The following is a 21,092-nucleotide window of genomic DNA, read 5'->3' as shown; positions in this document are numbered from 1 at the left end:
AGGGGAGGGAGGGGGGGCTGGGACGGAGGGGAGGAGGGTTCAGTTTGGTCGTGGTGGGGGGGGGGGGGGGGGGGGGTGGGGGGTGGTGGGCCTGAGGAGGGAGTGAAGCCGCGGGGGGAGGCTGATCTTCAGTTACACATTATAGCTGATAGTTAACCCTCCTCCTCTCTGCAATGTGTTGGAAACAGAGAGGTTGGCGAGCCAGTCGCCGCCACAGTGGAGGATTTAAGCCCTGTCTACCTCAGTTAACGTTTCCAGCAGACTGCAGCTCTCTCTTGTAGCACCCACTGCAATGTACCTAATGAACAACACGCCAGTAAGGACGCCACAGGAGATTAACGATCAGGAACATGGATTCTGAATAATGGAGCTTTTGTGCAAACGCCCTCTTTATACACATACAACCTCTCTTTTGATTTCAGGTTTAAATCTGACATTAGAATATATTTCCTTAGGTTAACAGTTTTGCTCAACAATCCACACACACACTTACACACTGTTTCCCGTGTTATACATACTAAAATCTCAGAACAGAAACCCCATGTTGTGTATTTGAGTATGAACGTGGATCTTTGGCAGTAAACTGTTTAATGGCCGCCCCAGTAATGAAATGTGATTGAGGTGGTAGATGGATATCTGCAGTGAAATATCTCTCCTCATTTGCTGGCCGCTGCCCAGACATCGCCTTCCGCTCGCTCCGGCTGTAAAGTGTGATTTGCGGTGTTTGGCCTTTTGTCTGGGACGATTACGTTCACCATTACCAAGCTGTCTTCTGTTATTGTTCATATCAATTAGAGGTGGACAGTAATTTGAGCTGATGGTGGAGATGGTGCTGAGGGTTTGGTTTGGACGAGTATGGGGGACGATTAATGTCACAACAAAGTTCAGTTTCTGATCAGATCTTCTGTGGCCACGCGTGGACATGAACATTCCTTTGTAATTATTTATACTCTTGTTCAGCCCAACACTGTTGCTACATTTACTAACTCACTGTGCTTAGGTTTATTAGTTATGTATCTGTAGGCTACTTTACTAAAAGTATTATTTGTATTTCCAGGTACTTTTTTTCCCCTTTACTTATCAGCAAATAACTGTACTTTTTACATTTTTACAATGCACTGTGTTACATGTTCAGATTTTTGTTATGCTTTTATAAGTAATCAATTACAAGAGGGGAATAGGTCCATTGATCCAATCAGAGCCATCAGGTAAAATTAGTCCCCGCCTCCTGCAGCAACAACCTCACTGAAATGGATTCAGAAGAGGCTAAGACAATATATAAAGAATTGTTTTCTGCAGCATCATCTGCAGCATTCTTTCATAATACGATATAAGTATTATTCATGTAGTAACAATACAATATACACAAGAAAACCTGATTCTGACTGCCAGTTATTTCAAAAGATTTAATCTAGCTTATTTTATTGTTTATGAACCTCACTTATCTTTTGATAGGAATTTGACAAATGTTCTGCACCTTTACATTTTTTTTTTGATTTTATTAAAATTCATGAGAAAAAGATAGGTACAATTTAATTGCCTCATACTGCTTTGCCTGCGAATGTGCAGACAGTTGCTTTGGTTGGCGGCTTCCTTGTGCTCTCCCTTGAAACAGATCATTAAACCTGGATTTTCGTTAAGGAAGGAATTTATTACAACCAATGGTGTGTTATAAATGTACTTAACCATGGTTATGATCAAGTTGAAACCATTTTTTCAGATCAGATGTGTGTTTTGATAAATTTACATTAGCTAATGTTACAGTGGCTAACTTAGTTTAGTAGAACTTTAGCAGAGACAGGGTCAGCGATCTGCAGCCTGAAAGGAGCCCTCCTCTATAGTTTGTTCGCTGAGTACAGAAATTCAACATTATTGTCATTGTGCCTAGGAGTGAGTAGATGTCGTTATTTGGTGTGAGCAGACAAGAGCTAACGTTAGCACAGTTAATGACGTACTTTGACTTTTAATGCTTTAAATATATTCAAAGGAAGTACTTATTGTTACTCAATTAGAAACTTTCGTATGTACTTTTACTTGAGTACATTTTTGTCCATTTATCCATTATTCTTTTACATAACTAAAATATTTGCATATTTCCTCCACCTCTGGTCCCAACGTATCCCGATCTACAGGACCTGGTCTTTGAGACTTTGTGTTTAGAGACCATGAAGTCTGATCCTAATTGTTGCAGCTATTTCGAGATGTCTTATTATTCATGTCACCCTTTTAAATATGTACTCTTTTTTTTCTTCAGTGTTCGCGGCCATATTTTCCTCTAGAAAAGTGATTTGTCAGTGGTGTACAATGAATCCTGGGATAAGTTAGCCCATAGAGGTTCCACTCATTGGATTCACTCTCGCTTGGAAATTGAAGGATACATTTTGAAGGAACCTTGAAATGAGACAGCCCAGTCATGCTGCTGTCATCCAATAATTCTTCAAATGCAGCCCCCAAAGGACCCAGCCCCGGAATTGGGACACAGCTTATGTAAAAAAGACTAGGCCATCTTATTTTAAAAAGCACCAGTGCTTTGGCACTGCTGTACACAGAAATATATATTATTTGTCAAAACACAGCAGGAGAAAACTCAGAGAAAGAACTAAATTAAATTCAGATAACTAAAATGGAAAAAGTGTTTCTACTGGAGATGTCTGCAGTCAATAAATAGGGAGCTAGTATCAGGGACATCGAGATAATGCAAAGGTTGACTAAAATTCAGTCGATCAAATGCAGATCCTTTTTTCATATACTGTATGCTTGATTGTAAATTTTTCAGTAGTGTTTAAAACTGTCAGGTAACGTTTCCATTTTAAGTGGCACTAACTGTTGCTTAGACCACATAAAACGACATTGACAGCAATTATCAGTGACCCAACACATGTCCTTTATGATGACTTTCAGTAGCTGCCATCAGCCTGTGTGTAAATCAAACAGGAAGAGGTATGTGTTTATTCTAGAGGCCACCAGATTGGTGAAGAGTACCAGTAAAGCCAGTGGTCAAAGCAGGTGCACTTTAACCATATCCATCCTTGAGTTGGGCTTTTTTAATGTGGACATTTTTTTGTAATTTTTCCTTAACCTGTTTGTGTTTCTAAATTGGTCAGTAGTTAGTCTTATCCCTTATGTGTGTGGACGAATTGTCTCGAAAGGCCCCTTGTTAATGAATATATTATTTTGAATTGAAGTGCTGTCGGCAGGTCACATCATCTGTCACTGCTCCACGTTAATTCAGTGGGTAACTTGATGAGGGTCCCAAAGGGAAACTTGCGTGTTGTTTGTTTTGCTCTCTGTTAAGCTATTGTCTACACACAACCAAAGGTGTTGCTAAGTTAGCTCCACTGTGTCCCACAACTGTCCAAACCTGAATGGACCAAGAAATTCCTCAGAGTGACACATGCTGTCTCCAGCCTGATCCCAACACTGCTGTAATTTATACTTCTAGACTTTATAGTTTTTAATCAGTTTAAATATACTTTAAATGTACATTTATTGTTGCTGTGTAGGCTGATCACTCTTCACACGTATGGACCTGCGCTACAAACTGGACAAACTGGACTTGGGAAGAAGGGAAACAATGAATTCAGAGATTTTTGTAAATGTTAATGAATGATTTCCACCTATTAAAATAAGTAGAATTAGGATCATCTACATCTGCTCATTGAAATATAGTTTAAATACATACAAAATATGCATAATAATTTTCCTTGACAAAGACCTTACACTTAATAATAAATATACATAATAAAAACACAAAGCAAAGTCCAAATGTATGATAATTGGTCTTCAAGTCCAGGTTGTAATCAGAGGAACGCTAACTGTTAAAAGGAAATAGAAAAAAAATGACTTTACTTAAGTAAACATTCAGAGGCGATGGACCTTTTTCAGCTCAGAGCAGTTTCTGTATTTATTTCTTATACCAGAAGATCTAAACATTTGTATTGTTCCAGAAACAGCGCAGAAAGTAGTTGCTCCTAAATAAACCTTGGCTACCACACAGCAATAACTTAAGGGTGTGTGAACATTTTTGTAAACTCAGAGCTCCTTTCATCTTGATTATAGGGATAGCGTGTGTATAGATCTTATTAGGTAAATAGAGGTGAAAGTTTAAAAGTGGAGGGAGGCTTTAAATAAAATGAGAGGGGAAGTCCCTGCGTCACTGTTTGAGAATTATTACCTTGTCTTGGATTAGATTTTGTTTTTTAGACCAGGGCCTGCAGAAACATGGCCACACTGGTGCTGATTTCAGTGTGGATGATTGGTCATTCTGAACTGTGGCATTAATAACACCTCATACATGGGCAGCAGTCCAGTGCTGGAGCCTCCTCCTCCTCCTCCTCCTCCTCCTCCTCCTCCTCCTGCCCCCTCCCTCGTCTTTGCCGGCGCTGCAGAGATGGCTGCAGGATGCCCGTCAGTGGCAGGGCTCAGATAATGACTTAGTGATATGAAAGGATGCTGAGTGACCCCCGAGTGCATTAGCATGCCAGCTATTGGCAGTGCCACTGCTTTACCACTCAGAGCTTTGCTAATACAATTACCTGTAGGTGACCTGTACACACAGGTTCTTCTGCTGACAATGTATGTTGCTGTTTGTGCATCTTACTCTTCCTTGTTCTTCGCCTTCTTCTTCACCTTTGTCTTTTCTTAAAGACACCAGTATCTTAATTTTTTTTTTTGAAGTGCCTCACATATCAAACACCTTGAACTAGAATAGCTAGTTAGAGGTATTTCAAAATCCTGGATCCCCTCCCTGATCTGGATCTGCGGCAGAATTTCACAGGTTCTTCCCTGACCCATCCACCAGTTGTTTTTGTGTAATCTTGCTTATAAACAAACAAAAGAACCGGGGTGCTGTTGAGCTGGTGAAGGTCTTTTGCTGTTCTGGGTTTGTACCCTCATGGTTGAATGCACCTATTGTTAGTCGCTTTAGATAAAAGAGTCAGCTAAATGAAATGTAAAGTAATGTAATGGCTGACAACAGAACCTTCTTGGCTGAGATATCAACGGTTTATACAGGTCAAATTTCTTTGCCAAATTTCCTCAGTGTGCAGCCAGACAAATTTTTTAAACATCTAGACTGACATGCATCTTATGTAATGAGCCTCTAGTTTTCAGATAAGGCTCTAAAAACACATTTCAATATAAGGATCGTGGATGATTCTCCAAAAGATAATTATATTGATATAACCACATGTAGATGTGGTTTACAGATATGTTTTTGAATGATGTTTTGTCCCTGATGTGACGTTACAACAAAAGAATTCCCTCATGTTACCCGCTTGACATCCTCGTACATCGAGATGAAAAACATTTCTAACTGGGCCAAAGAAATAATTCAAGGGGGCTTGGGAGAGAGAGCGAGAGAGAGGAGGTGGCTAGTAGATTTCCAGTCTGTCCACATGTGACAGTCCTTCGCCCAGGGCCGCCCAACGCAGCGACATTGTGTGCCTGTCATAACTGCCCTTCAACGGCAGATGAAGCTGTCAGCAGGACGATGACTTTATTCTGACAGCTGCTCCGCCTTCTCTCTTCAGAGCTTTGCAAATAAATATGTTGGGTTTCAAAGCTGCCAAGCCAGACGTTGGATAGTGGGTCAGGGGGCCAAACGCAGTGCAAAGGCATTCCCTTCCCCTCGTAACCTGCTCTCAATGAGCCTGCTCACCTCGCCAGGGCAGCCATTCAGCATCAGCCATCCAATGGGCCCCGGGGCCCCAGATCTCACACACACTGCCCGCCCAGGGGATTTCTGAGAGCCCCTCTCTCTCTCTCTCTCACTCTCCCCATGACAGCCATCACTATCTCTCCCTCTCTCTCGCTCTTGTCTCTGTGCATCGCCAGAGAGCCAAAAATACCCTGTGCAGAGAGAAGCCACGTATATACTGAAGAGTTCAAACCAGCGATGACAGAATGTGATTCAGTGTGATGAGGATGAAATGATTTTCCCTTGCTGACTCACTGTGACAAGAAATACAGTATTTATTTATAAGGTTTGGCCTGATGAGACTTCATCATGCAGCTAACAGAGAGGCCTTGCTTTATGTTTTGCTGTGTGAATGGATCTGACAGATCGTCTGCAAAGTGATATCCTCTGGACTTACTAACACTCTGAATCATGACACTTACAGATATCAAGATACATAAATACAAAAAGATCATTCAATTTGTTTTAGCTGTTTAGTAAGGGGTTTCACAGGGAGTAATACAAAGTGAAACATCATTTTAGATTAAATAACATGAAATTAAAAGTACCTTCAGAACAGTTTATCATTCCAAATAAAGATTGATCTTATATCCAAGCCTCTGTGTGATATCAGAATTAAACAGAATGACTAATAAATAAAGACCTAATCAGTAGAGCCTCACACCTTCACCATGCACCAACAGCACAACCCTTAAATTCAATCAAGCCTTGTAGCTGAGACCACATTATGCTTCTCAGCCACATATATGTAGTAGTTACAGGTTTCTAATCCTATTTGTTACCGGGCAATGGCTGAAAAAACTATTCATAAAAAACCACCAACACCAACACCAACTTTCATGGAAATCAGTTCAGTTGTTTTTGCACAATCCTGCTGACAAACAAACAAAACAACATATTATATCAGCTTGTTTATTTGCATTACTTGGATTCCATATTGGCCACATGTCCTATATGTGTGCTTCTATAAATCTTGTGAAGTGTGTCAGCATAAATGAATGAATACATCAAAATGTTTATCAGCGATTTCATGATTTTTGATACACATTCCAATTTTTTTTTCTTCAATCAGTGAGCTCAACCCAAACCCGATTCACCTCTCTATGTTGGGTCAGCCACATATTCAGTTTTTTATGCCTATTGTTTCCTTTCAGATACATTCCTCCACACACTGAGAGGCCGGCAAGAGAAGCATCTCTCTGGAGAGACAGCTATTTGAAGCTGAAATGCACAACACTGGATACAAAAAAAAAAGAATCCGTTTTGGGCTCAGAGCAAAAACATCACAGTCAAAATTCTGTAAAACTGCAACAGCAAAATTGTTTCTTTTCCCTTAATATTTTATTTCTGTCTTTTTACCATTTTATGAAAACAACAACACTGACAATTCACACCATGACCTCTGCTGCAGCTTTAAACCACAGTCCACATGGATGAGGCTTAATTTAACTTTGTGAAATTAATATTTAATTCTTACTTAATATTGTTTGCTCTACTACAGATGTTAAAGGGAAAAAACCCAATTGTGGATGTGAGAGAAAAACAAATCCTTGAACCCACTATTTTAAGTGGATTTCACTTAGTCTCTTGTTATATAACAGCTTACAGCCTCCCATTTCATAACACATCTAAAGGGAGATACTTTGCATGCAAACCCAATGCACAAACTGGTGGATTAAGATTAACTTCCCCTCATTTGTGTAGACATCTTGGACTTCAGGGTTCAAAGGTCAAGTTCAATGTGACCTCAGGTGGTGCACGATCATGAGGTGATGAGTCGCAAAGCATCCGAGATGAGCTGAGGCTGCAGCAGTTTATCATCACAAACTTGTAAAAGTTTAACAACATTCAAGCTGTTTATTTTTTACACGCTCAGGTTGCAAAGCTTCATATTGTATTGCATTTTCTCTCACTTTAAACTAGATTTTCGCCCCACCCCCATCCCATATGTCCCAGCAAAACACAGTTCTTAGCAATAAGAAAATAAACCATCTGAAAATATATAACTCTTGCATTAAAACAAGTTACATTTGAGTCGTTAAGCTTATTTACACATCCGCACTCTCCAATTTCCTCCACAGCGAGATCACAAACAACCGGTAGTCAGGAAATCAAGGGGTCAGAGGTCACAGCACACGGACAATATTCCTGTGACCCATGAATGATCATTGATGATTTACAAGTGCTGAGGAGGAATCAGAGTCTCCCTGTCTTTTTTGGGATTAGGAACAATGCTTTGCTGTAGGCTACAGCAAACACAGCAGAGAAATGTACACGAGGGTTTCCCCGTGTTATTAGTGCACCGACACGTCTCTACGGGCTTAACGGGGTCCTCAGGAATCACTGACCCCTCCCCTCAGTCACTGAGACATTCATCTCATAGTTCGGTGTCACGCTCAAAGTGGACCTCGGTCCTCAGAGGTCACAGAGATAAAGCCTGAAAGGCGGCTGTTCAACCAGTTTAATGTTCTTAAAAAACTTTAATAAAAGCAACACAAAATCATTCAAACTGCCCAAAATACAACATAGACAGTGTTTATTAAGACCAATGTAATTATTTTAGCTGTACATTTATGTTGATTCTATTTATAGATGTGTGGTTTCACAGCAGATAGTCAGGATGTTGTAGTTTGTCATTAGAGCTGAAACTCTCAGGAATCTGATGTGATACAGTGTTTTTTTATGTGAGACTTTTTCATGTTTCTCTGTCATCAATACTGTTGATTTCACCATAGTGGTGGAATTTGTGTGAAATTTGATCTGTATCCGAATGACAACCTATGAATAACATACTCTTATGAACAGAGCTGAAACAATGAATACAAACCATTTAACTGTCAAATACCCAACGTTTTGGATTTAATGTTTGTGAGTCTACCAGGGTCTCAGTGGTGCAATTCATCAGTAAGTGACCTTTTTTTATCGGATATTTATTTGACAATAATTGAACCTACAATTATTTGAAGACATACTTTCCATAATGGCCACAAGGTAACAGTTTAAATATTATTACATGACTGTGGACCGGGGCGGACTGCACATGTGCCAACACACTTTCAGAAACATACATAATAGATCAAATGTCTGAACTGTGGAGTTGTTGAGCTTTTAATTGTTTGTCAAGAACATTGGTTGCTTATATTTGTCCGGTTCGACATATTTTGCTTGTTATAGTGCAGCTTTATTAAGAAAATTGTGTTTTACTTAGTAATATACAAAATAAACAATATTTACTTAATGATTTCTATCAACTGCTCTTTTCCAGTGAAAACAGTTGCTGCAGATCTGCAACAGAGAAACTCTTCATTAAACAGAGAGGAGCAGCGCTCTATTTTTGAAAATTATTTTGACATATTGATGTGATTAAGAAAAACACTGATTAAGTAGATGATTTGAAAACTTCCTTTACAATCTAAGTGTTTACTTGGTGGGGGAACCGTTAGGTTGTGAGGTTTCGACCTTAAGTGCCTTGGGGTAATACATGTTGGGAATTGGCGTTACACAAATAAAATAGAATTGAACTTATATTAGTGTCAATAACACAGAAATAGTGATATTCCACAATGATATTCCAGGACTTTTCAAATAAGTTATTTATAAAAAAATGGATCTACTATATGTCATGACTATTTTTAAAGACTTTAAACTACATGTATAGATCTTTTCAACAAGGAGCCAACATTTCATTTAGGTCTTTAATAAAAAAAGATCTCCAGTGAATCCTGCATTCGTCTCCGACTCTCTCATGCTGCCATACTGTCTGATTTAATTGTTGGCATGTTTTTCTTTATCCCAGTATGATTTTTATCCTTTTCACCCCAGTAGCCTGTCAGAGAGAGAACAAAACTGTCCAACAGGAAGATTTGCATCTTAATGGATCTTAGCAGCAGCAGAGGCCCTCTCCTCACTGTGCTGTTCAGTGTCCCATGCACTACTGCACCAGTAAGTATTAAAAATAAACAAAAACAGACTATTTTGCCCAGGCTCAAAAATCTATTGTGCCCTCATTTAGATTAATACCCGTTCCAGGAAGCTTGTTTGGATCGTGTTGTAAAAACAGATCACTGATAGCAATGTATTAGTTGGGGGGGGGGATTAACATGACTTTCGCCCTGCTTTTTGTCCACAATAAAGCTTTAATCTAGGCTCTGACTGGGAGGCCGAGCTGCCAGGGCCAGGCCAATGAGGTGCCGCCCTGTCTGTGGCGAATCCCCGCCCCGGCAATGGGTTTCTCCTATGGTGGCGTTGCTGCTGCTGTGGCCGGGCCTGGCAGCAGACTGCAGTGACAGACGCTCCCCTGGGATTCCACCTGTCAGCCACAGACGCACTAATCGACGGGCCTCGTCTAAACTGAACTCCCTGCCACCTCTCTGTCAGATCTTCATCTTCTCATTCGTGCGACAGACTCCCTCTGCCTGTGCGCCCCACCCTCTCCTTAACCAGCACAAACTCCGCCCACACACCAGCAGGCACACAGCACACCAACATAACAACCGTTCAAGCCTGCTGCACCCAAACCACATTCATTCTCTCTGCTAAGAAAAAATAAAACTCCAACTGGATTGTTTCTGGGGCGGACGAAAAAACCTAAAATCTTCATGTGCATCTACTTCTTACAACAACCCCCATCTCCCTCGCTTGCAGCTTTAATGTGATGGAGGTGGGCTTTAATGTTTTGTTGTAATTGGGAAGGAGAGGGAGGAGGAGGAGGAGGAGGAGGAGGAGGAGGAGGAGGAGGAGGAGGAAGGGTCATGGTCAGGTTTCTCATGGAGGTTATTCTGCATCTGTCTCTTAGCAACAACAGACCGCTCTTTGTACAGTCCTTGAGTTGATTGGTGCGTCTCCCCTCCCCACCACCACCACCACCACCACCCACTCCCCCGCCCCCATCGCAAAAATATTTTGCGAGGGGGTTCCTCAGCAGACAGGCTTCCTCCCATATTCACTGCTTTTAAGATTTTTGAGCGTCAGATGGGCTCGCTGAGGCGTGGCACAATCGTTGGAGCTGAGCCTGCCTCACTGTAGATTTCAAGAGAGAGAAAGAGAAGAGAAAAACATGGCGGATAAGACCCAATTCAAAGCAAAGCACAAATTGAATTGTGTCAGTGGGCGTTTGAGGTCAATGTTCCTTTAAAGATGATTAATACAACGACCTCACTCGTCAGGTTTTGGCAAATAGCATAACAAATAATGTTGACTGTACGAGATTCTGGTGGCGTGACTCCCCTCGGCTCGTCGTCCCTGAGCAACTCACCGTGATCGTGTCACCCTTCACTTTAGCCAGTGTCAGGGGAAAGGGCAGCCTGGGGTCAAAGGTCAGTGGAGGGAGCCAGAGGAACCTCTTGATTCACAGTGTCAGCTTGAAGACATCAGAGCAGGGAGCCAGGGTGGCGTGATGTCAGTCTGACACATAGAACAGGATTAGAAGGGCAATTTGGGGACAAGGAGAAGAAAAAAAGAAAGAAGGAATGAGCTTGTTCTCTTTTCTCAGCAACTTAAATATTCCCATATATACATGTGTGTGTGTGCGTGTGTGTGCGCGTGTGTGTGTATGTGTGTGTATGTGTGTGTGTGTGTGTGTGTGTGTGTGTGTGTGTGTGTGTGTGTGTGTGTGTGTGTATTATATTTATATATGAAGACGATGAAAGAATGATTTTGAGTTTGACCTCACCTAATTCAGAGAGGCAAAGACTAAAATGTGTCTTGTAAGCCACTGATCACCTGATGAAAGAAGGTGTTTCTCTGATCTGACAAGGTTTCATAGATTTTCATTCTGTACAAATTGTGAAGCTGCTTCTCGGATGAATTAGCCTTCAGGTCTGTTTAATGGCAGCTCCCAGTAAAGATGGAGCTCCATGTGAGCAAAGTGCTTTGAATTGTCCTGAACGTCCAAAGTATGATATAGTGACACATTCACTGAAGGCACCTCCTGCAGGGACAAGCAGCAACTTTTAGTTTATTGCCTCTACAATATTTAATGTGGTTGATTAGACTCCTGTTGTGGCAAAATAAAATAAATATAAAACTCTGCCAAAATGAAATAATAAGATTGAAATAAATAAAAACTTTTTGGACTTTTTACAGATTATTTATTTATATTATTCTTGTTATTTTGGCTCCAGGCCTCAAGTAATGGTATGTTTTTTAATATAAGTACCATGATAAAACAGTGAAAATGTACAACTGTTCCTGATCTGCGGCGCTTTGTCACCTGTTCAAAGTTCACAATGGAAGCCCCCAAAAATAGATAATTAAATAATCAGATAGCTGCAGAGATACAGAATTATATATAAGAAAATTAAATACAAATACAATACGACCTGACACCAAAAAAAAAATATGTGTAAATATAAAGTCATGAATACCACAGTGTAAAATAAAAAAATGGTAAGGCCCAAACCCCACACACTCTCAGGAAAATGTCTTCTATTTTTTAATGTTTCTTGTTTTTTTTAAGGTAATGAAAGAGTTTCCATGAAAAAAAAAAAATATTGAAATGTAAAAAATCTTGTGTATATGATGCAAAATGATAATAATAATAATTGTCATCTAAAAATAAATTCACGTAATAAAAGTTTCATATTTGCATGAGCTGTGGGAAAAGGAAAAAAGCAGCTTATTATAGTGCCACACTGTAACCTTGAAAAAAAAAAACTATAATATAAATAAAAATAATAAAAATAACATTGCAACCTCTGTCTAAACGTATGTAAATGTATTAAATGAACGGTGGAGGTTAGTTTAGGTCAGAAATTAATTAAGTTCTGTCTCAACTCATTTTTCAACCTCAGCTCTCATCTCGAGGCTCAACACTATTCTACAGCGTCATAATTATCAACGTATCTATTTTATACGTTTTCCGTTAGAGTTATTAAAGGGCATGGATCCCACAATGAGCTCAACTCCACCACAGACTGAGAATAAAGACCTTAAACGAAAGAATCATTCAAAAATAAAAACGGGAACCGGTGTGAAAAAGCAAACGGAAAAGTCGTATTTTCCTCGTCTGCTTGTTAAAGGAAAATAAAATTTCGACAACAGACGAAATTTGGGATTAAATATTCAGGTTTTAACCACTGTAAAGCTCCTCTTACTTTACAACAGGTTATGTAGCCATGATGACTTTGTGCACAGTTAAAACAAACTTAATTAAAGCTGTATTTTTTATTGCACGTATTCACACAAATTGATTTATTTGTTTATGATCATTTATTTTGCATTATTCCATCATATATATATATATATCTGTGATGATGCAAAACCGACTGTGTGTTTCGAAATGCCGGCTAATTATATATGAGTGGTAATTGTCGGTTTAAACGTGCCATTGAAATGATTTCAGAAGGTCCAGTGCGCATTCATGTCACATGACAAATAAACTGCAGTAGAGCAGCCACCACCAAGAATATTTCATTTAACTTTACAGAGTAATTTATACAGGCAATACTCTGAGACTGAAAAGCTCAAATATCAGAAGGAGGAAGTAAAACTTATTTCTGCAACATATCTGCAGTTAACAGGAAACAGGCAGCGATGCACACGTAGGCAGTGAGAGATCAATATAATACCACATTATTACTATATCCGCATACAGCCTATATAACCTCAACAAATATTTGATGTTGGGCTGTTTCTAATTCACCCCTGAACTATTTATATATTGTTTTAATGCCACATGTAGCTCGTCTTTAACATATTTTTAGTTTTCCACTCATTTCCAGAAGCGTCCTCAACAACGCATTGTAGTATTTTAAGTAAAATAATAATAAATAGCATTACACACACGCGCGCACACACACACACTGAAATAAACATTTAGGGGTGAATAGCTAATTTCATAACAGCTTTACTATTATTATTTGATTTGATTAACATTATTTATTATTAGATATAACAATTTAATTTTAGGACTATCTATATTTTTTGAAATTCGGATTGGTTGCTTCCTGTCCTGACAGCTGATTGGCTGAGTGTGAACAATGCTGTGTGATGACTGACCAGCCTCAGCTCCGCACAAACAGTAAACCTGGACCCGTCTCCAATGAAAATCCACTGGAGCAACAGTTGAGGGTCCTCTAATGAACTGGTCCTCCCTGTTTCTCCATGTGGACCTGTCCGTGTGTGGGAAAGTGCTCCATGTTTCATGTTGGCCCTCCGGCTCGTCGGGGCCGTGCAGCGCCCAGCTTCATCCTCCTCAGGGTAAACTGCAGTGACAGAGCACGCGGGGGCCCCTCATTAGCTCTCTGTCCGCTAAGAAGTAAAGAAGCTGCTCTAATCCTCTCTGTCCCTCAATCTGCCAACACAGACACCATTAGAAATGCATGTTCATGCTGCTCTCCTCCCTCATGCCCACTTTAGCCACATCTATCAATCAATGGATCACTTCACTTCAGTGTTTGTTAAGCGGTGTTAAGTCAGTGATAAGACTAGAATTAAAATTAGATTACAATAGATTTTTAACTTGAAAAATAAATGTTATTGCTTATATTTTGGCACTGTTTAACTGGAGGTTGTATATCTTTATGCTGTACCATAAGTGTTATATATGGTCCGTCCCACAATAAAGTGTGTGTGTTTATTTTTGTTTGTTTCACTTTTTTTTAAACTTTGAATGTTGATTAATATGCACAATTTTACTTTGGTCCAGTAACTGTTTAAAGAATACGATATGAAAAACCAGCACAGAATCTAAAACCTGCATGCTGGTCAAACATATAATGAACGCATGCAGGGTCAACAGTTTGTTGCTAAGTGTTTCACAGATTTAAATGTGTTTCCGTTAGTTAACTGCCTGATCAAGCCCAATCTAGCGTTACAGTTGGAGACAAGTTAAATGTTTTCCTGCAGGAGGTCTTCAAATAAAGCAAATTCAAATAAATCCTGACACACACATTAAGCCTCTCAATGGAGAGCAATTAGTTTGATTAAAATGTCTGATTAGTGACAACATTACAGTCAGAAACAGGCTCCAGAGCAGCAGACAGCTTTGCGGGACTTTCATTTTCTCACTCCGTTTCAGCACACACTCTAGTGTGTTTAGTGACACATATACATGTATTAAACACAAATTGTCTTTCAGTTGGGGCGGGGGGGCTGGGGAGTAACAAACAACACAGAACTGACATGGCAAAATAAATCAAATACACTTTATTTATAAATCTTGAGTTATAATTTAATATGGTACCAATATGTTAACCAATATGCTTTCACAGTACATCAGAGTGGTTGTCAAAAAGAAGTAAACACAAGTACACACTCATACACACACGCACACAGACGCACGCACACACACAGAGACACACATTTTCAATTCAGCAAATATACCCTGCAGTGGTCAATTGTACCATTTAGCGGCCTGGGCTCATAAACGCATGAATTCTAATGAAATAGATTTGACCTGGGAAGTTGTGCACATGTTCACACTGTAGTTATACATCAGGCCCAGTGCTCCTTAAATCTCTCTCAGACAGTCAGTGTAAAACACATGGAAACATAAATGAATTAGAAGTGTGTGGTAATGCATCACTCATTAATCCTGTAGAGTAATGTCATTACTTTTCACTGTAAAAAGTTATACGCCAAAAGAAAAACAGTTTTCTTCTTTTCGCACCTCTAAATATTAAAATGTCACATTAATGTACAGCTTAGCAAACATTCCAACCTCTTATTAGTTTTTGCCACGTTTAGCCTCATTATAAACTTTGTTCAGAAGAGACATGAAAAGAAAAGCTGAATTTCTCTTTTCAATTCATACTTGTGATGAGAAACAGGGTTTCTGATCATTCAAGGGAGAAAAAAATAAACTTTTCTCATATTATTTGTAGTATTCAAAAAAGTAGAAATGGATGAAATTATTTGATCTGCAGGAGAATAGTAAAATATTGCAGGAAATATTACGTAATGATACTATCTATGCAAAGATTAACAAGTAATGCATTACTTGGCCCAACCTAACACGGTTCATGAGAAGTGCAGTTTCAAAAGTTACTAAAACACAGCATTAATCTCACCATTCTGTTGGTACACATTTAGGCTGGGTTTCAAACACTTGTGTTACATCTTTCTGAAATGTTCCTGTAGTCCAAAGTGCCAAGTCTGGAAAGTATGAAACTAACAAACAAATGAAAGAAGAAAAAAATCGACACGAAACAATCCCTGCAGGTTTCTCACTGGCCAGGTCAAAAATACATGAAACATTAAAAACATAATTTACAAGCACAATAAATATACACAAAGGGTTTGAATAAATATTGTTTGTTATTCCCAAAAAACTGACTGAGTGGTCACCACACTGTAAAAAAGGTCCATCATTTCATCACATGAATATTTTTTCCCCTCTTTGAGCAAATTTAAACTTCTGCCAGTGTGGTCAGGTGATTCCTCACTGCCCAAAAGGTGAATTTGTTTCACAGATCTTTCTGGAAACATTAAAAAAAACAGCATAAGGCAGGTCACGCCTCAGGAAACAAGAACATGTTCAAACTAAATTAAAAAAATTTACTTGAAAATTTCTGTAATTATCTCATTTCACTGGCAGTTTATTTTTCCCTTGTTCAATTCAACAGATTTTTAGCTGCAGTCTCTGAAATGACTTTGTTTGAGGTCTGAGAGCTTTCCTGACCTTAGCAGCACAACAGCCGCCTCCTCCTCTACTGAATGGGCATGTAAGGCCAGTTGAAGCTGCTGCCGGACAGCAGCATGTCCCTTATCAGAGTCTCTATGGGGGTTTTCCCCACCAGACGCACAAAGAAAAGCTGCTCTATGACAGAAGACGAGACAGTGCGGAGGGAAGGCAGACGGAGCAGCAGCTTCCCAAACCTGTTGGGCTGGTTGGGGTACTGGCTCCTTACGTACTCTTCTAAAGCGCACTGGGATTTCTCCTGCAGACCCTCCACGTGGGCCACATCCGAGAGACCACAAGCATCTACAGACAAAGAGGACAGAAGGAGAAGAAGTCAAGACCAGTGGCTCAGGCATAGACAGGATCAGCAGCAATATTCGTATTAGGTTAGTGACTACGCAGCAGAGGACAGACAGGAGGAAATCAGTGGCTAATTTAAAGTTTAACGAAAAATGGATGACCTGTGATCATCCCAAGATGAAAAACAACCAGAATCTAACATTAGTTTTATGTTTTGAAAAATCACTGAGTGATTTAACAGCTCTGATTAAGAATATAAAGGAAAAGACAGGACAGCTGACGGCAGTTTATCTTGTTCATCCTTCGTAACAGAAGTAGGAGATCAGTAGAGTGGATACATAACTAACTGTGTATATTATTGAACAGAGTAAATCAGTCAGTCAAACATGGGATGGTAATATTATACGAGTGCAAGATTGTTAAAAAAGTAAGAGAAATGAATTTGCCCTCAGGATCACATACTGTGCTGAAAACACATCGGTGGAGAGAAACAAATCGGCCTTCAGTTGACCTATTGTGATGAGTTGATATCTCATCAATCTGTGACCATCAGGGATCAAAGATGGCGCTAATCCTACCATCAAATATAGAAGTTCAGAACATATAGATAAGGAAACAATACTGATGTATCAATAGTCCGGCCACATCCTCGACTGCGCTCCCTCCTTCACGTAGTATTTCCACACACTACGTGTGTACACCCTGTGTTTGTACTGTAGTGCTGCAGGCCAGATGGCAGCAGGGGTTAAAGAACGGCTACTGTGTCCCAGTTTAAGGACACGTGTTTGGATGTGCTCATGGGGACTGAAATAGACCTACATAGGAGTGTTTTATTTTTTACTCTTCTGCCATTTGTCCTTTGGATTCAGCAGTCAAACATTTTGACTGATGAAAAAGGCTCTGAAATAACTAGTATGCATTCATCAATGCAGTGGTTATCAAGGTTAACTGTGAGCTAAATCCAAAGACGTAACAATTTAACTGTATCGCATGAATAAATATATATGGGGTCATTCATTTTTAAAGCAACAGAATAACATTAATAAATAAATAAATATATTTATTTGCTAAATTTAAATATGACAAATTATAAGCGAATTTAGGGGATTTGGATAAAAACTATATTTGAGTTAGGTAAAGACTCTTTTTAATAAAATACTCTAGGAAAGGCTCATCAACGAAATTTTATATTAAATGTTAAATATCCGACGCTAAATAGCCAGTCCTGTTTCATTTGTTCACTGGATGATTCATTCTAAGTGTTTGACATTTTAGCGGCTGCAGGGATTCGATGCTGTATGTAAACTTAACTAATCTTAAAAGCAGCCCCTAAAATATTGTAAAAGAAACACACTTTGTATTTCTAATGGGAGTAATTCTGCTTCTTTTGGGCTGTATGAGCTCTTCAGTAGTAAAGAAATTACGTAAGTTGTATGAAGAAAAGGATTTTCAATGACAAAGAAAACTAAATGAACACACATATATATATATATTTATTTATTTTTTCGTTCTTTTTTAACGTTCGGTTTTTTCGTCTGTATAATGACCCTGGAGGTCAGATTACATTTTAACTTGTTGGAAAATAAACGTTGTAAATGTATTTATTTATTTAATTTACTTATTTAATATTTTTTAAGTAAGGAAACCCCATCTGAAAACACTAGCCCTAATTTTAACAACCCCACATTTTTTATTAAACAGTTGGGGGACATTTATTTATTATTAATTGTTTTTAATAACACGGAAATACCCATTCTGTAGAGCATTGATATATATGTTGTTGTACAACAAATCTAGTTAAACAGGCTATTCAGGGATTTTAACCAGTTTTGTGTCGCAATTCACAAGTCTACACACCACCCTCATTATCTAAATATTTGTTCTTTACAAAAAACTATTTTATATAACCCGATGGTGATTTCCGTTACAAAATGATTTATTATGTGCGACGCTTTTCTCAACCACTCAATTCGGCCATGTTGTGCACAATGCAGCTTAGACTGATATATTAATATACATTTATTTGTATTTCTCCCTTTAACTTTTAATTAGTTCAAACTGCTATAGGACATAATTTCGTCAGCTCCTGTAGCAGGGCTCAGCCTGAGGCCTCCATGGTGGCACGTACAGACAGACGCACAGACGGAGGGTTTACCTGTGGTGAACAGCACGATGGCCTTGATGCAACTGTACTCCGCAGAGTCTACGTGCAGCACCTTCAGCTTCTCCACCTGCTCCTGGAACACCCGGATGTGGTCCATGAAGGCCACCACCCGGTCCGCGGACATCGGCGAGGCGTGCAGGCCGGCGGCGGCCAGCAGGGGGGCCACGTGGACGGGCATGGAGCACTGGGCGGCGTTCAGCACGAACAGTTCGCTCCAGGTGAGGCGGAGCAGGGCCACCTGGTCCGGCACCTGCAGGTCCGGGAAGAAGGGGATGTTGCGGGCCCACTCCACGGCGCTGAAGAGCATGCGGGCCGCCAGCTCGCAGATGTTCTCGATGCCCATGATGTTGTTGCTCTGCAGACACTGGGAGCCGAACCTGGAGGTTGGGTAGGGCTCGGCCCTCAGCAGCAGGGAGATGTATCCCGATAGGTAGGAGTGACACTGCAGAGGGTCTCCGTTCGTCAGGGCGAACTGGCCGTGGTAAGACTGGGTGGGAATCCTGCCTCGCTGGACAGCTGCAACAAAACAAAACAAACAAACCAAAAAGTCAAGAAGCATCACAGAGGGAAAACGAAATAGTTAAAAACATCTTTCAAAAAGAGATGTATATCAAATCTGTTAGAAATCAGATACACCCCCATACACACACACCCTCTCCCCCGTTTTGTAGCCAATATAGTTGAGTGGTAGCCAATGGTGGACTGGCTCTTTAGATATGGACACCAGGCACTTTCAGGCAGCTCCAGGACAGACATTCAGCGTTGTTAGGAAATAATACATTGTATTTTATATATATATATATATATATATATATATGCATGCGTTATTTAACAATGGAGTTGCTGCACGAAATTCCGCCTGTTTGGAGGCCAAGACCTGCGAGGTGTCTCCGCTAGGTTGTTGGTATTTTTTATTTTCCATCCTAATGTTTTAAATTCAAGACCTAAAACTGCAGATACCAATTTTTTTTAATGATGTGACAACTTATACGTTTTGCTTTGATAGCCCATACCCAGCGTGTGTGTTTTATTCTCTTTATCGTATTACTATTATTATTTGCTGTTTAACTTTTTATTAAAGTTTATTTGGATTAGTTTAAAATAAGAAAAATATTTATTATATAACTCTTCTATTCTGCAGGCTGTAATGGTGGACTACAGTCAGCCTCATTCGGGCCTGTACGACCAGCATGCATTATGAATAGCCTACGCATAAATACACACTCACACACACTTACTTACACATACATAAACACCGCCAACATGCGCACAGATAATCCGAAAACGTCACGCAGGTAAAGGCAACAATTGAACGAAAATAACATTGGGATCTACAGTAAAGGTCGCAGCTCTGGTTTGGTACCGAACATGTGACATTTAACGCAGCTCCGGGCTGATTCAGACACACAATGGCCGCGTAAGATGGACACAGGAGGAGCCACAATAACACACTCATCATGCTAGAGGATGCTAGCTGAGCGCACCAATCTGCGAGATATGAGGACACACAGAACACACACCAGAATTCAAACAGAAGAATAATATATATGAGAGGCTCCATCACAAATAACCGGAGTCTGCGTACAAGACAAATGCAACATGCCTGTGTCTAGACGGATGGAGATACTAGCTAGCCTATACACAATGGCAGCATGCACACAATTCGAGTTTATTGTGTTCAAACTAAATAATATGGACAAACGCGCAGTGCTGTGTGACACCGAACATTGTCTGGACAGGAAGGTGTGGTGCTGAGCGGCTCATGTGTCAATACCCAGAGCAACAAGAGGAGGATGCCAGCGCGTACCTTCCCTCCTCATGCCGACTTTCAGGCATTTCTTCAGGCGGCAGTACTGGCACTGGTTGCGGTGGTGCTGGTCCACGGGGCAGTTCCTGTTGGCCCTGCAGGTGTAGCTCAGGTTCCTCCTGACGCTGCGCTTGAAGAAGCTCTTACATCCCTCACAAGTGAACTGTCCGTAGTGCTTCCCGCTGGATTTGTCCCCGCACACGATGCACTCGATGTGCTGGCTCTGCTGCTTGTCCATGGACGAGGAGGAGGAGGAGGAAGAGGAGGTCGTATTGTTATTGTTGCCGCCGCCGGTGGTGGTGGTCGCTGTGGCGGCGCTGGACGGGTTGGGATGCGGTGCGCCCTGGGGAGCCGCCGGGGGTAATTCCAGAGAGGGCGCCGGGTTCATGTGTCCCGTCATCTCCCCGGACAGAGACAGAGGCGCGACCTGGGACACCGGGGAGGAGAGGGTCCCCTGGGTGTCCCCGACGCCCTCCGTGTTTCTCCACGCCACCATAGCCAT

The 21,092-nt window shown here is 40.4% G+C and overlaps 1 protein-coding gene across 4 annotated transcripts; it reads right to left on the bottom strand.

Annotated features, from left to right (window-relative positions):
* Positions 1 to 16,347: 16,347 nt before the first annotated feature.
* Positions 16,348 to 21,092, bottom strand: LOC128439024 (COUP transcription factor 2). Of its 4 annotated transcripts, XM_053421859.1 has the most exons (4): positions 21,027 to 21,092; positions 20,591 to 20,990; positions 18,775 to 19,317; positions 16,348 to 16,622 (listed from the first exon to the last, which is right to left on the bottom strand). In XM_053421859.1, the coding sequence occupies exons 1-4, from the start codon at positions 21,090 to 21,092 to the stop codon at positions 16,348 to 16,350; spliced, it is 1,284 nt and encodes a 427-aa protein (XP_053277834.1). The 4 variants fall into 4 exon arrangements, with proteins under 4 accessions (XP_053277834.1, XP_053277810.1, XP_053277815.1 ...); XM_053421835.1 differs by having other exon boundaries at positions 18,775 to 19,299; positions 20,558 to 21,092; XM_053421840.1 differs by having other exon boundaries at positions 20,591 to 21,092.

Source organism: Pleuronectes platessa, chromosome 1 (assembly GCF_947347685.1).
Source record: "Pleuronectes platessa chromosome 1, fPlePla1.1, whole genome shotgun sequence".
Classification (NCBI taxonomy): domain Eukaryota; kingdom Metazoa; phylum Chordata; class Actinopteri; order Pleuronectiformes; family Pleuronectidae; genus Pleuronectes; species Pleuronectes platessa.
The sequence above is the reverse complement of the archived record's forward strand: the minus strand, read 5'-3'. Positions and strand labels throughout refer to the sequence as shown.

Excerpts from the sequence above, each read along its gene's own strand:
- LOC128439024 (XM_053421835.1), bottom strand. The coding sequence starts at position 21,092 with ATGGCTATGGTGGCGTGGAGAAACACGGAGGGCGTCGGGGACACCCAG. Across the intron at positions 19,300-20,557 it reads TCCTCCTCTTGTTGCTCTGG|CTGTCCAGCGAGGCAGGATT; the intron begins GTATTGACACAT and ends GTTTTGTTGCAG. Across the intron at positions 16,623-18,774 it reads CATCGTGCTGTTCACCACAG|ATGCTTGTGGTCTCTCGGAT; the intron begins GTAAACCCTCCG and ends CTTTGTCTGTAG.